This window comes from Carcharodon carcharias, chromosome 31, assembly GCF_017639515.1.
Source record: "Carcharodon carcharias isolate sCarCar2 chromosome 31, sCarCar2.pri, whole genome shotgun sequence".
NCBI lineage: Eukaryota > Metazoa > Chordata > Chondrichthyes > Lamniformes > Lamnidae > Carcharodon > Carcharodon carcharias.
The window spans coordinates 11744897-11759567 of NC_054497.1; the positions used below are offsets into that span (position 1 = coordinate 11744897).

A 14671-nucleotide genomic window follows, 5' to 3' on the forward strand; every position below is an offset into this window, starting at 1 on the left:
CACTTCTTCAATGCTGGAACAACTTCTTGACTAGGCAACTACAGCTGTAAGGAAAGCCATTTGCAGCTGAAATTAGCAGGCTACAGGGGCAGAAATTACAAATTTCAGAAATCCCCCACAGACTTCTGAATCAAAATTGCAAGACGTAAGTAAATTTTCCCAGAAAGACAGTGAATCAAATTTAGGCAGCTGGGTAGGAAGGAGGGAAATTTAAAGCCAGGTTTGATGGTCTCAGATGTTAGACAGCGAGGAATCACCACAATCTGCCAAATCAACTACTGAATTATACAAAGACAAATCAATTAAATGATTTTTATTCATTTCCAAATACAGCAATGTGAATAGAGAACAATATTCAAAATTGGATCACACTTCAATACCATCATGTACAGAATGATTCTAAATTCAGTCAATTCAGGGTGAGCTTGTCAAACAGGTACTCTCCCATGCCATTCTCAGGGGCTCCCAGTCTCCTCAGGTTGGTGATGTGATCTCCAAGCTTCTTGATCATCTTCACTTGCTCATCCAAGTAGTGAGTCCCCAGGAAGTCACAAAACTGAAAGATGACAGGAGAAGAAAATGTGTATTATTAAATGTGGAACTTGTCCAGATGAGGATTTTGCATACACTAGTGTGATGGTAAACAGTGCACATGGACTATGTGAAGATTTAGCCAAAATTACCTACAAGTGACAAGTCACAATTCTGTTAAACTGAGTGAATGGATGGAAAAAACATGGATGTCTCAGAATGGGACAGTTTAGTGATCCAGGTCTACATTGTAGATGGCCTTTGCTTAAAAGAAGAAAATCCATGTGTGTGGACCATAAACCTATGGAATTTAGTCAGTGAATTTCAGATACCAACATCAGCTTAGAACCATTGGCAGGGAGGGAAAAGAAGGGGAGATAAATCATGGAGCTTACATGAGGGTCAGTGTTCCCAGAGGAGAGCTTGTGCAGATCCAGCACGCTCTGGTTCACATTCTTCTCCATTTGCAGAGCTCTCTGCATTGCCTCCAGACCATTGCCCCACTCATCCTGCTCTGGTTTCTGAAAGGGGAAGAGGAGAAGTCTTGTTAGTGTTATTGGAAGTGGAAAGTCCAAGGGGTGTTACAATTTAGAAGTAACAGAAGTTAATCACTGCATGTAAAGATTAGCATGTTGGAATATTTACTGGGAGGACAGTGGAGACCATTACTGGACACAAGATTGGAGAGCAGCCAATGACTGCATTAACTAGTCCCTGTTTAAAATCCTCGAAAGACTTTACCCATCCATATTTACAGCTTTAGCACACATTTCACACCAGTCTCCTGTGCAGGCACCACAAAGTCTGGAGTAATAGTTCAGAATACAGAAAATCATTCCATCCAAATATTCAGTTTTATTGATCCTCCTCTATCCATTAGATCAGGTAATCCAAAAATCAATTTATCCTATACCAGCTCTCAGTTGGCCCCCAACACCAGCAATTTGTCATTAATCTCAATGCATGAACTAAGGGGTTTAACGGTAAGATAATAAAAGGTTCCTTTAAATAGTTCAATTAATCTAAATGGCATCACATAAAATATTCAAGTTAAAATCCAACCTTGACATCCTCCAAGATGATCCGGCCTCCACGTTTATTCTGGAATTTCATCAGTTTCTCAACGTGTTCCCGTTCCTCATGTGACTGCTCCTTGAAGAACTCAGCAAAGTGACGCAGGGCAACATCATCCCGGTCAAAGTAAAACGACTGCAGGGAGACACACAATAGAAAGGAAGAGTCAGAATTAGACACAGGTGCCATCCAACTGGAAAAAAACCAGCAGTCCCATGGTAAACAACTCATCCCATTCTCTATCTCAATACTTGGCCTTGAATTCAGGACCTAACAGTTTGAGCTGCTTACTGGGAAAAAAACCCCTCAAAATTGCTTTAAATCAATGTTTTTGAGTAGGTAGAGTCCCTCCCTGTGTCAAGCTCAGTAGAATAGAGATGTACAAAATTAGGTGAGACATGGATAGGAGAAAACTTTCCCCTTAGCGTAGGTCTCAATAACCAGCAGGCATAGATGTAAAGTAAGAGATTTAAGGAAAAAACATTTCTCACAAAAGATGGCAATTGGAATCTGGAACACTGCCTGAAGGGTTGGTAGGGGCAGGAACCCTCACCAATTTATTAATATTTAGATGAGCTTTTGAAACATTATAGCATATAGGGTAAGGGCCAAGTGCTAGAAAATGGGATTAGAATAGACAGGTGCACAATGGCTGGCACAGACACAATGAGCCGAATGGCCTGTTTCTGTGCTGTATAACTCCATGACTATGAGATTAGGAAGTGGTAGCACTAGAAAACCCAAGAGCAATAATGATTTTGGACTGACGTTTCATTTCAGTACTAAAACGATGATTGAACAAAGTTCAGTGATCCATCCTTTCCCCCCACACCAATGGTGGTCTAATAGCAGTGGTGAAAAAAAAAGAAATCCTTCAAATTCAATGAACACTTATAAATGATGTTTCGGGTAAGAAAGATTTCAGTGTATTAGGCTCAAGGAAAAACTGGTCACTACTCACCCAATCACATTTAATTACTCCCCTCCATATTAGAGTAGCTAAGCACATTCATGTACACTCAAAATAATTCTTCCATTAGAAACTTCATGGAACCCTGGAGTTAGTTTTAGATCTAAACTATTCCAAACAGGACACAGTAATTCTAAAACAAGGAATAAACCCTCGTCTTGAGAATGTTCACTAAATCTGGGGAGGGATATATCTAAAGTCAACTCATTAACCTAGAGAAATTCTACATGCTCAGAATGCAACAAAAATCACAGTATTAACTTTAAAACAGGTCTCTGAAAAATACAAAACTCACCATGGAGAGATAAACATAGGAGGAATAGAGCTCCAGGTTGATCTGCTTGTTAACAGCATCCTCACAGCCCTTGTGGCAGTTCTGACGCACTTGGGAAGCCATCTCATTGGTGATAAGAATTAAACAACAATCTAAACAATTCACGTACAAGCTCTTGCATTTATACCACTGGGACATCCTGCATTCACAAAGGGAATGACATCACCAATGATGATTGACAATCTCTGATAGTCGGTCAGGAATATGCCATGAATCTAGGCACCAGTTAACAGAGGAGAGGGGGTGGGGTGTGATACCCAGAGCCAATAGGGCTGTGGTATACAGGAAGATAAAGATGATTATTCTGTGACCAGGACATCGGAATAGCTGGTGGGTATTCAAGCATTTTCTACCATTCAGTGATATCATGGTTGGACTGGATTTTAACTCTTATACACCCACTTTGGTTCCATATCCCTTCATTCCCTTACATAACAAAAATCTGACAACCTCTGTTTTGGAATATTAAAATGACCTCCAACATCTTGGGGGAGAGTGTTCCAGATTTCCAGCATCCTTTGTGTGAATAAGTTAATCCCAACATCACCCCTGAACATAAGGTTATGCCCCCATCCCACCAGGGAGTATGGTTTCTCTCTAACTACCCTATCAAATTACTCATTTTCAACACTTCAGTTATAATCATCCCTTAATCTTCTCCACTCTGGGCATTGCAATACTAGTCCATGCAAAATGTCTTCATCATTTAACCCTTTTCACCCTGGTATTATTCTGGTGAATCTGCTGCATCACCTCCAAAGCCAAATTTATCCAAACTGAAGTGTGTTCCAGATGTGGTCTAACCCACACTTTATACAACAGTTTCAGAACATTCACCCCTCTGTATCCCATCCCCCTTGAGATGAAGAATAAATCTATTAGTCTTTTTAATTTGTTTTTGTATCTGTTCACTAATTTCTGTAGATGAGCAGCATTGACCACTATAAGTTGAAAGAGACTGACCTGCACCATACAGGCTGCAGTGAATCTGCAAATTAATTGGCAAATTGGCGAAATGGGAAATGGATCAGTGGTGAGTTTCAGACAGAACACTATTGCTCAGTCATTGTAAAGTTTGATGTGGAGTTTTATCCCCAAATTTACAAGTTGCAAATACCAGGGCTTTTCTCTTCTGAAAATTTCAAGCCTACTTTTTTTTTAAAAATGCATTCTTTCGTGGGGCGTAGGTGTAACTGGCAAGGCCAGCATTTGTTGCCCATCCCCAATTGCCTTGAACAGAGTGGCTTGCTACGTTGTTTCAGAGGGCAGTTAAGAGTCAACCACATTGCTGTTGTAGCAATTATAGTTCTGATATACATAGGACTCTAGATTTAAGAATAATCCTGTGTTGTAAGATCACATGATCTGTGTAAACCAATGAGTTAGCAATGCAGGGGAACCTGTAGGGGGAAAGTTCTTTAGTGATCGAGTGAGGTGCACACATGTAGTTGCTGCTGCTGTCTTGTAAATAAAGTTTAATATTTCCATAGAGAAAAGTTGCCTGGAAAGTCAACTGTAAAACCAACTGGCGATGAGGATAAATCAGATCCGGTGCTGTCCCTCGCCCAGTGATTGTGAGTATCTAAGATAATCAAAAATGAAAAATATACTCATCCAAGATGCCGCAGTTTGGCTGAATCAACCCCTTTGAGCCAGCCACAAATGACTGGTCTCAATATGTAGAACCTCTTGCATTCTACTTTCAAGCCAATGAAATCACTCAGGAGGAAAAGAGAAGAGCAATTCTCTTGAGCATTTGTGGGTGCAAATTCAAAGCTTGGCAGCCCCCGGTACTCCAGATTCAAAGACCCTCAGTGAATTAGTAAACCTTGTTAAGCGACATTTTCAACCGAAGCCCTCAGTCACAATGCAGATGTTCAGGTTCAATTAACGGAATAGAACCCCAGACTATTACTACCTATGTGGTGAAATTAAAACTTACGTAACATTGTGATTTCGGTGAAACCCTGAAATGATAGTGCCCAGGGATCATGTGGTCTGTGGTGTGCAGGAGGATGCTATTCAGTGAAGCTCGCTGGCTGAAGTGGATCTTGTTTTTTAGGAAAGCATTAGAAATAGCACTTGCAATGGAAAGTGCTGTAAGGGATTTACAAGTGAATCAATGGGCACAAAATGGAGCCGTTTTCCTAGTTGGCTGGGAACGGGTCAGCCAAAAGTGGATGCGAAAAGCCAGGACTCTGCTGCAAAGTGGGAAACAGCCCCCACAAACCATACACTTAAAGGAAACAGCTCAGCAGCAAACTTGAAAACTAGTTTTTAAATAGGCATGGAAACAATTGGCAATTTAAAATGGTGGAGTGTAATTTTTGTCACAAAAGAGGGCACATATTGAAACATTGCAAAGCAAAACTAAAACAGGCTTCCAGGCAACAAACGAAGTTCAATGAAATATAGAGTGTGGAAGAGCCAGAAACAACCAATTCTGACATTTATTCCTTATTCAACATGAAGGTTGGGAAGACAGAGCCATATACTGTCAAATTGCAAGTGAATGGTAAACCCTTAAAAATGGAAGTAGACACTGGTGCTTCTACCTACACTTTCAAATATTTAAATGAAGATGCTCAACAATTAAATTTGGAACAAATCTTTGCCAAGTTGAAAATGTACACAGGTGAAGAAATCCAGGTAAAAAGGTATCACCAGTATATCTGTCTATTATAGGCACCAAACAGCACAACTACCAGTGATGGTATTAGAAAGCGGAGGACCAAGCCTTCTAGATCGAAATTAACCTTAATTGGTCAGTGAGATTTCAAAAGGAAGTTGGAAGAGTTCCTGAGTTGGAAAAGGAACAAGGCAAGAAGGAGCCTGGAGAGTCCAAGGACTGCAACTGGATGAAAAAGGAGTGCGTGTAGCCATTCAGCAAGAAATGAAGACTGTCTTAAACAACAAAATGGAAGAACAGCAGAAGAAACTCAAGGAGTCTCTGTTGAATGACAGAATTTAAGATGAAGTGAGTGCGTTTCGCAAAGAAAAGGAAAACCTGTTGAAAGACCTTCATACACTACAAGGACCCCTCAGGTCAAAGTTTGTACCTCTGGAAAATCACAAAGGGAAACAGGAAGAATTTAACATCACTCTGAACAAACCGAAGAACCAGTTGGCAGAGAAGATGCAGCAACATTCAAGGTTCTTGGAAGAAGCCAAGATACAAGGAGACAGAAGAGCTGAAGAATCAGTTGATAGAAGCTAAAGAGGCTTTGAAAGCAAAACTGTAAAACTTTCCAAGATGCAAGTAGATAATGAAATCGCGGGTAGCTCAACTACTGAACTAAGTCAAGTTGAGACAACACCTGAGAGAAGTCTGGCCGGCAGTGAAGTCAAAAAGAAGGCCGAGACTAAACTGTGGTAGAAAGATGACAACAAGAAAGGAGATTCTGAAAAGACAATAAAAGGTGGGAATGAAAAGGTTAACTGGTGAATCGTTGGAAACTAAACTTGCCTGTTTCCTATTTCACTTCAGAAAAACCCCCCTCACTACGAACTCAGTAGACTCATAGGCGTTTACAGCATAGAAGGAGACCATTCAGCCCATCATGTCCATGCCAATCAACAAAGATCTGGCTACACTAATCGCATTTTCCAGTGCTTGGCCCGTAGCCCTGGAGGTTGCGGCAATGCAAGTGGCAACATCTGCAGAGTTACTGATGAGGTGTCATCTTCGAACAGGACTAAGGCTGATACTTCCCAATTTGGAGGGGAAGATGGAGAAAAGTCCAAGGGAACCAAAAAGCGACTCATGATTTGCACAGTCATGAGCGACAATTTACCGTTAAAGCAGTACATTTGTAAGGATTTCGGTGGAGGACTGAAGTGTTCCCTGGTAAAGTAAGCTCTGTGACTGGACTATTGTCGTACCAAGTGGAAGTGAAGGGCCAGATCACCCATAAGCATGTGGATCATTTAAGAAGGGAGATAACCCAAAATGTTTCACCTGAAACCATTGCTGATTGAAGTTGCTCAACCAAGGATAGAGATGCCAACATCTGTCGGAGTGGAAGACATTGAGCTGCCCGTGCCTAATGAGTTACATGTTAACGCAGTTCCAGAGAATGTTTCCTATCAAAGAATCGGAAGTTATGGAGCTACAATATTCCACATGGATCAGGAAACCACTTGAAAGACAGAACTTGTAATTTCATGACCTGTGTAAATACAAAGTGTACAGAAAAATTAAAGGGGAAGGAATGTAATTATAGTTCTGATAAATGTAGGACTGTAGCTTCAATTGTGTCCTAAGATCACATGATCTGTATAAACCAATGAGTTAGCAATGCAGGGAACCTTTAAAGGGGGCAAGGTGAAAAAAAATTCCTTAGTTATAGAGTGAGATGCACACATGTAGCTGCTGCCACCTTGTAAATAAAGTTCAATGTTTCCCCAAAGAAAAATTACCTGGGAAAAATTAACTCTAACAGCTGGGGGCCTGGAGTTACATGTTGACCAGATTTCCTTCTCTAGAGGGAATTAGTGACATCAGATGTGCTTTAATAAAAATTGTTGACCTTTTCATGGCACCATTGCTGAAACCACCTTTCAGCTTCTTTAAGAAATTTAAATTCCAAATTACTGTGTTGGGATTTGAACCTATATCCCAAGTGATTAGGTTGGCTGCTGGATTATTAGTCCAGTAACATTATCCCTACTCCATCTCCTCAAAAGTTTGGAGGATCGAGTACAAGATAATATTTTTAATCTTAAATATAGAGTATCTTGTGATTTGATTATCTGACCTAGGAATTCCTGCATTTGCTCATCCATGACATTGTGAAGTACAGCCCTTGGAGAATAGGGGTGCAGGCAGCAGTTAAACAATTGCCATCCTGCTTAGAAAGGTAGGTTTTAAAAAAGGTGGTTAATGCTTTACTATGTTTATAGAACTAGAGGAAAAACAGTTCAGCAACAGTGAACAGTGTGTGATGGACAAATACAGAGACACCTCAGTTGCACATCTTCCTTTCCTTGTGTTGGTGGATGCAAGCCTGAAGCAGATACTCTATGCTTAGAAGGAGCAAGTAAAGCCATGAATTCAGTGCCCCCCCCCCCCCCCGATTATGCAACTTTGTAAAGAAACTCCATTGTAGCAGAAGTTAACATTTTAGAGATCTCCTACAGGTGCCTGAATCAAAGCTGCAAGATGAGGGAATCAGGTTTTGGAAGCTGGGGTTGGGGTGCAGGGAAAATGAATACTTAAGGCAAGTTTTAATGGGGTCAGATGTTAGACAGCTAGGAATCTTCATGGTCAAATAATCAAATCAGCTTCTGAATTATACAAAAACAAAAATCAGTTCAATGATAACTATTTTTATTTCCAAATACAGTAACAGCTCTAGAACTGCAAATTATTTGATCACACATCATTCTATATATGGTGGAAATGGATAGAGATGGTCAGTTCAGGGTGAGCTTGTCAAACAGGTACTCTCCCATGCCATTCTCAGGGGCTCCCAGTCTCCTCAGGTTGGTGATTTGATCTCCAAGCTTCTTGATCATCTTCACTTGCTCATCCAAGTAGTGAGTCTCCAGGAAGTCACAAAGCTGGAAACAAGGCAAGAGAAATTAGTGAGTATTATTAGCATGGATCTTCTCCAGAAGACAATTACCTCATTTTCTCCCCCTCCCCAGGATGGTGGTAAATGTAACACACAAGGTGATGTGGGCAATTCTGGCTAAATCTGCACAAGCAGCAAGTCAATTCCATTAAACTGGGAGCAAACTCTAGAAATATTGATGCCTCAGAATGGGACAGTTTAGTGATTCAGGTCTACAGTGTAGATGGCCTTCACTTAAGGCAAAATAAATCCATGTGTGTAACAAACTCATGGAATTCTGTCAGTGAATGGCAGATACCAACATCACTGACACCAGGAGGAAGAAATAAACATGGAGCTTACATGAGGGTCAGTGTTCCCAGAGGAGAGCTTGTGCAGATCCAGCAGACTCTGGTTCACATTCTTCTCCATCTGCAGAGCTCTCTGCATTGCCTCCAGACCATTGCTCCACTCATCCTGCCTTGGTTTCTGAAAGGGGAAGAGAAGGCTTGTTAGTGTTATTGGGAATGGAAAGTCCAAGGGCTGTTACAATTTAGAAGTAACAGAAGTTCGTCTGTTCACACTAAGAACAGTGTTATGACAGTTTGTAAAAGGCAGAGTTACTTAAAATCCCAGAGGAAAAAAACTTTAAACTGTAATAAACATGCCAATTGAAAATATAGGTAGCGATGCAGCTCTGAGGTCAGAAATGGACCAAGCCGCCAGAGGTTTTTATACAAAATTAAACATATCTACAAATTACCACCATAACTTCAAATCCTCAAATTAACCACTTCTAGTTAAATCTAGATCCAGGCAACAATAACCCATTGACTTAGACATCAGGCAAAGCACATTTTATCTTATTAATTCAAAAAAAAAAAGAGGCTCCTTTCAATTTGGTTGCTTCAGAGTTGGAGGCTTACAGGTAGCTTAGATCTCATATGCCTCTGACCCATAAAACTGTATATATCCAGCCTTCTGATTGTAAATTCTCATTGTATCACCAGGCCCTTTGAACTCCATCTTTCTAACAAAACTTTCATAACAACAATTTATTAGTAAACATATTGCTTGGTGTATCCTTGCTAGGTGCAAGATTTCACCTCATCTTTGATTGGTTTATTCAAAGAAATGGAAATGTACTCTTTACCTTTTGTTCAAGGTCTCAAAACTACTATACATCAAAGCACCCAGACCAGCTGGCTTTAATCCAATTGACAGACCCTACTACAAGTCCAATGAACACAAGATCAGGTCATTGACTCTGCTTTGCAATTTTTAGCAAAAAAAAAATTGCATTCCCAATTATTAGCTCTTGTTTAAATCCTCAAGAGGACTTCACCCATCTTTGCTTACGTCTTTGATCCACATTTCACACCAGTTTCCTATGCAAACACGACAAAGCCTGGATTAAGAATTTAGTGCAAATAGTTCTGAATATCCAGATTTGGATCAGGTCAAAGATCAACAACACACCAATTTATCCTGTAACTGTCCTCACCTTGCACCAACAATTTTAATCATTAATCTCAATGGATTGAGAACTATGGTGTAACAGCAAAACAATAAACTATTTGAAATAACAAGGAACTTCACAGAAGACACCTTCCAAGTTAAAACCGAACCTTGACGTCCTTCAGAATGACCCGGCCTCCACGTTTATTCTGGAATTTCATCAGTTTCTCAGCGTGTTCCCGTTCCTCATGTGACTGCTCCCTGAAGAACTCAGCAAAGTGACGCAGGGCAACATCATCCCGGTCAAAGTAAAAGGACTGCAGGGAGAGACAAAAACCCAAATATCATCCATGGCTAAAACAAAATAAAAAAGCAGCTTCATGGTAGGCAAGTTACCCATTCTCCACCTCAGTATATTGTTTTCAGTTAAGGGGCTTACAGTTAGTCATTTGGTAGTACAAATCCATCCTGCAACATAATGGCTACCCTGCTTGCTGTATATTACACAAACGTATGGGACTAAGGCTGCCCCTTTCAGTCCTGAAAAGTGGCCACTATCTCATTAGCCTAGAAGGGCAAGGTATCTCAAATTTGATCAATAGGTGAAGGTAGCCATTTCATGCTGCTACTACACAATAGCAACAAGTGGTGTTCACCACTAACGGTGCTGCCACCAGGATGTACTGCTGCGGCATAAGAATTTCAGAGTATTACTAGGTATTTAGGCCATATTCCAAAGACTGGCAGATCATATCAAACAATACATCCTTCAGCTCTTTGCAACAGGCAAGGTACTGACTATACCCAACCAGCCCATACTGGCAAAACTCATGTAATCCTGCAACTGTTGTCCAATCATGTGTGCACTAAGAATTACACTGACAATTTAAGATTAAGGCACTCTGTGGTTCACTTACACATGTTAGAAGTTACATATCAATATACAGGACTCTTCTTTGCAGGCAGAAATAGCTTGCACACATTAAAACAGACATTCTCTGCTATATTCCCCAGGGCATTGCCCTAAGTTCAAGTCAGGCAGGTTCACTCCAACGAGTTTAGTTGTTAACAGTCAGTGCATTCTCCATGGCACACTTCTGCCAGAGTCCACTTACCAGCCAATTAGCACACTCTTTTCATGAAGTATAAATTGTTGTCCCTTTTACATTTGGTATTGTTGCAAAGTTTCCTGATAAGTGAGACACAAAAAGTTTCAAAAGGGCTTACAGTTTAAGAAAAAAAGGGTAGTGAAACTGAAGTCACTCCAATTAGTGTTTCTTCTGAATACAAAGTTCTTATATTAAAAGGAGAATCAATTTATCAATAGAAAAAAATTAAGGAATTTTTAAAGTTTCATTTCTGCACTCAAACATATTTAAATGACATGCTTCCTTTCCCACACCCTCCCCACCCCCATGGACACCTGAATCAGTGATAGAAAGAACAAAAAACTATTTTACACATTGAGCAGGTTAACATTATGAATATTGCATGTTAAGAACCCAGTTTGAGGTAAGAAACATAACAGGATTCACTCATTTCTAAAAAGGCAGGGGGAAATGGGGGTGGGGAAGGAGAAAGATGATGATAGCTGACCACAGCTAGTCAGCTAATGTTTCACTAACTAGTCACCTGATTATATTTAATTGTTTCCATTTAAATTGGAAAGTTGACCAAGTTTAAAAATCTTCAAAATGAATCATCTATGGGGAAACAGGAATCCTGGGAGTTAATTTTAGATGCAAACACTTCAGGGATAGGGTACAGCTATTAAAGAACAAGGAACACACTCCTGTCATGGGGAGGGCTATATTTCAAAACCAATTCATTGACTCAGGGAAATGTTACCTACTCAGGATGTCATAGTCATAACTTTAAAACAGGACCCCCACAAAATCCAACTCACCATGGAGAGGTAAACATAGGAGGAATAGAGCTCCAGGTTGATCTGCTTGTTAACAGCATCCTCACAGTCCTTGTGGTAGTTCTGACGCACTTGGGAGGCCATCTTAACCTACAAAGTTAGTTTTAAAAAAAACCAAACTGACATCAAACAACTACCAAACTCTTGTATTTATACTACTGGGACACACATCCTGCATTCAAACAGGCAATGACATCACCAATGATGATTGTCAATTCCTGATAGCCATTCAGGAACCTGCCATGAATCCAGGTGCTTATTGGGGATTGGGGGTGGGGTGTGTTACCCAGAGTCAATCACATCTGTGGAATGCAAACAGCTTTAGATGATTTTACTATGATTGGAATATTAGAGCTAGAGGAGGCCATTCAGCACCTCAAATCTGTTCTACCATTCAATTTGATCATGTTGGTTGTTAGTTTAACTCTATTTACCTGCCTTGATTCCATATCCCTTAAAACCCTTGGCTAACAAATAACTAGCAATATTAGTTGCAAAATGTTCAAATGACCCTCAACATTTTTGGGGAGAGAGTTCCAGATTTCCATCCGTTGTGTGAAGAAATGCTTCCTGACAACCTCCCTGAATAGCCCAGCTCTAATCTTAAAATTATTCTGCCCCTGTCCTGGACTAACTCACAAGAGGAAATCATTCTTCTCTATCTACCGTATCAATTAATCATCTTCAACACCTCAACTATAATCATCGCTTATTCTTCTGCACTTGAGGGAATAGGAGATAATTTAACCCCTTGGTAACATTCTGGTGAATCTGTGCCATATCCATTCCAAAGCCAATATATCAGAACTGAACATAGTGTTCCAGATGTCTTCTAACTCAGCCTTTATATAACGGTAGTAGATCATCCACCCCTTTATTTTCCAACCTCTTAGAGATGAAGACTAAAATTTTATTAGTCTTTTCAATTCATTTGTGCATCTGTCCAATAGTTTTTGTAATTTCAGAGGTGGACCCATAACTCTCCCTTTCCTCCACAGTTCTCTTCATCATTTATTAACACTCTGATCTATATTTCTCGGTCCAAAGTGGATGACCTCACTCTTCCTTGTATTGAACTCTTTCTACCACAGTTTTGTCCACAACACTCCATATCCATATGCAGCAAGACCTGGAGAACATTCAGGTTTGGGCTGAAAAGCGGCAAGCAACATTCATGCCATGCAAGTGCCAGGCAATGACCAGCTCCAACAAGAGAGAATCTAACCATTTCCCCTTGACATTCAATGGCATTTCCATCGCTGAATCCCCCACTAACAACACCCTGGGGGTTACCATTGACCAGGAACTGAACTGGACCTACAAAAGTAGGTCAGAGGCTGGGAAATCTGTGACAAGTGACCCACCTCCTGAGTCCAAAGCCTGTCCACCAATAACAAGGCACAAGTCAGGAGTGTGATGGGATACTCTCTGCTTGCCTGGATGAGTGCAGCCCCCAACAACAGTCAAGAACCTTGATTTCATTTAGGGCAAAGCAGCCCACTTGATCAGCATCCCATCCACCATCTTAACCATTCACTCCCTTCATCATTGACACACAGTGGCAGCACAAGATGCACTGAAGCAATTCGCCAAGGCTCCTTCGACAGCACCTTCCAAACTCGCGACCTAGAAGGGCAAGGGCAGCAGATACATGGGAACACCACCACCTACAAGTTCCCCTCCAAGCCACACACTATCCTGACTTGGAACTATATCGCCGTTCCTTCACTGTTGCTGGGCCCAAATCCTGAAACTCCTTTTCCTAACAGCATTGTGAGTTGTACATGGACCAATGCAGTGGTTCAAGAAGGCTGCTCTCCACCACATTCTCAAGGGCAATTAGAGATGGACAATAAATGCTGGCCTAGCCAGCAAAGCTCAAATCCCATAAATGCATATTATATAATAAAAAACCTCCCTTAATCTATCATTGTCCCTTTGCAAATTTCTGCACCCATCTACACTATTTGCTGTGCCACCTAACTGAGTGTCATAAGGAAATTTGACTATACATCACTTATTCCTTCATCTACAGTATATATAAATAGGATGAAAATCTGAAGCCCCTCCATCCATATCCCTGGGGAGATGACTAGTCACATCTCAAAGTAAACACCCATTATCCCAACACTGTCTCTTACATCGTAACAATTCCCCAGTCATGTCAAAGAATTTCCTCCAATTCCATCTGCTTCCATTTTCCCTAAGTTTTTTTTTAAATGGAACCTTGTCAGTGATACAATTGATGTTGGTTTCTGTTGCATTCCTCGAAATGAAACTGATAGCATCTGTTCCCAGAATCAGAGCTTCAGAACATATCTGTGTGATGGGTTTGCAAATAGAAATTCAACTCTGTAGACGGTGTTGAGCACATCTGTATTTTGTTTTAATTCATTTATGGGATGTGGGCTTCACTGGCTTGGCCAGTATTTATTACCCATCCCTACTTGCCCTCAAGAAAGTGGTGGTAAGCTGCCTTCTTGAACCATTGCAGTTTATATGATGTAGATACACCGATAGTGCTTAGGAAGGGAGTTCTAGGTATCCTTGTTAACCAATCACTTGGAGAATAGATGCACCACTTGTTTGATTGGAATGAGTCCATGATAGCAAAGCTGGTTTCTGTAGTTGAAAGAGACAGACCTGCACTAGATAGCCTGCAGAATCACTGTAGACTTACTGAACAAGTTGGGCAAATGGAATGTGGATCAGTGGAGAAGTGTCAGTCAGAACTCTAGTGCTCCATCATTTTCAAGTTTGACACAGTTTTTCCCCCTTCTACAAATCTCAAATTTGAGATTTAATTTAAAAGAAAGATTTTGTGC

General features: G+C 40.6%; 2 protein-coding genes across 2 annotated transcripts; both read right to left on the reverse strand.

Moving 5' to 3' along the window:
- Nucleotides 1-409: 409 nt before the first annotated feature.
- On the reverse strand, nt 410-2984 carry LOC121271654 (ferritin, heavy subunit-like). Its single transcript, XM_041177766.1, has 4 exons — nt 2871-2984; nt 1594-1740; nt 927-1052; nt 410-556 (listed from the first exon to the last, which is right to left on the reverse strand). Exons 1-4 carry the CDS (start codon nt 2970-2972, stop codon nt 410-412), a joined length of 522 nt encoding a protein of 173 aa, XP_041033700.1. The 5' UTR covers nt 2973-2984.
- Nucleotides 2985-8324: 5340 nt separating this feature from the next.
- Nucleotides 8325-11930, reverse strand: LOC121271651 (ferritin, heavy subunit-like). The gene is made up of 4 exons (XM_041177763.1): nt 11829-11930; nt 10093-10239; nt 8828-8953; nt 8325-8471 (listed from the first exon to the last, which is right to left on the reverse strand). Exons 1-4 carry the CDS (start codon nt 11928-11930, stop codon nt 8325-8327), a joined length of 522 nt encoding a protein of 173 aa, XP_041033697.1.
- Nucleotides 11931-14671: the final 2741 nt, after the last annotated feature.

What these genes read in the sequence shown, in the direction of transcription:
- LOC121271654 (XM_041177766.1), bottom strand. Translation starts at nt 2,972, where the DNA reads ATGGCTTCCCAAGTGCGTCAGAACTGCCACAAGGGCTGTGAGGATGCT. An exon ending in CCTATGTTTATCTCTCCATG is followed by an intron (nt 1,741 to 2,870) that starts GTGAGTTTTGTA and finishes GTCTCCCTGCAG; the next exon opens with TCGTTTTACTTTGACCGGGA. An exon ending in TCATCTTGGAGGATGTCAAG is followed by an intron (nt 1,053 to 1,593) that starts GTTGGATTTTAA and finishes TTCCCCTTTCAG; the next exon opens with AAACCAGAGCAGGATGAGTG.
- LOC121271651 (XM_041177763.1), bottom strand. Translation starts at nt 11,930, where the DNA reads ATGGCCTCCCAAGTGCGTCAGAACTACCACAAGGACTGTGAGGATGCT. An exon ending in TCATTCTGAAGGACGTCAAG is followed by an intron (nt 8,954 to 10,092) that starts GTTCGGTTTTAA and finishes TTCCCCTTTCAG; the next exon opens with AAACCAAGGCAGGATGAGTG. An exon ending in CTGGGAACACTGACCCTCAT is followed by an intron (nt 8,472 to 8,827) that starts GTAAGCTCCATG and finishes CCTTGTTTCCAG; the next exon opens with CTTTGTGACTTCCTGGAGAC.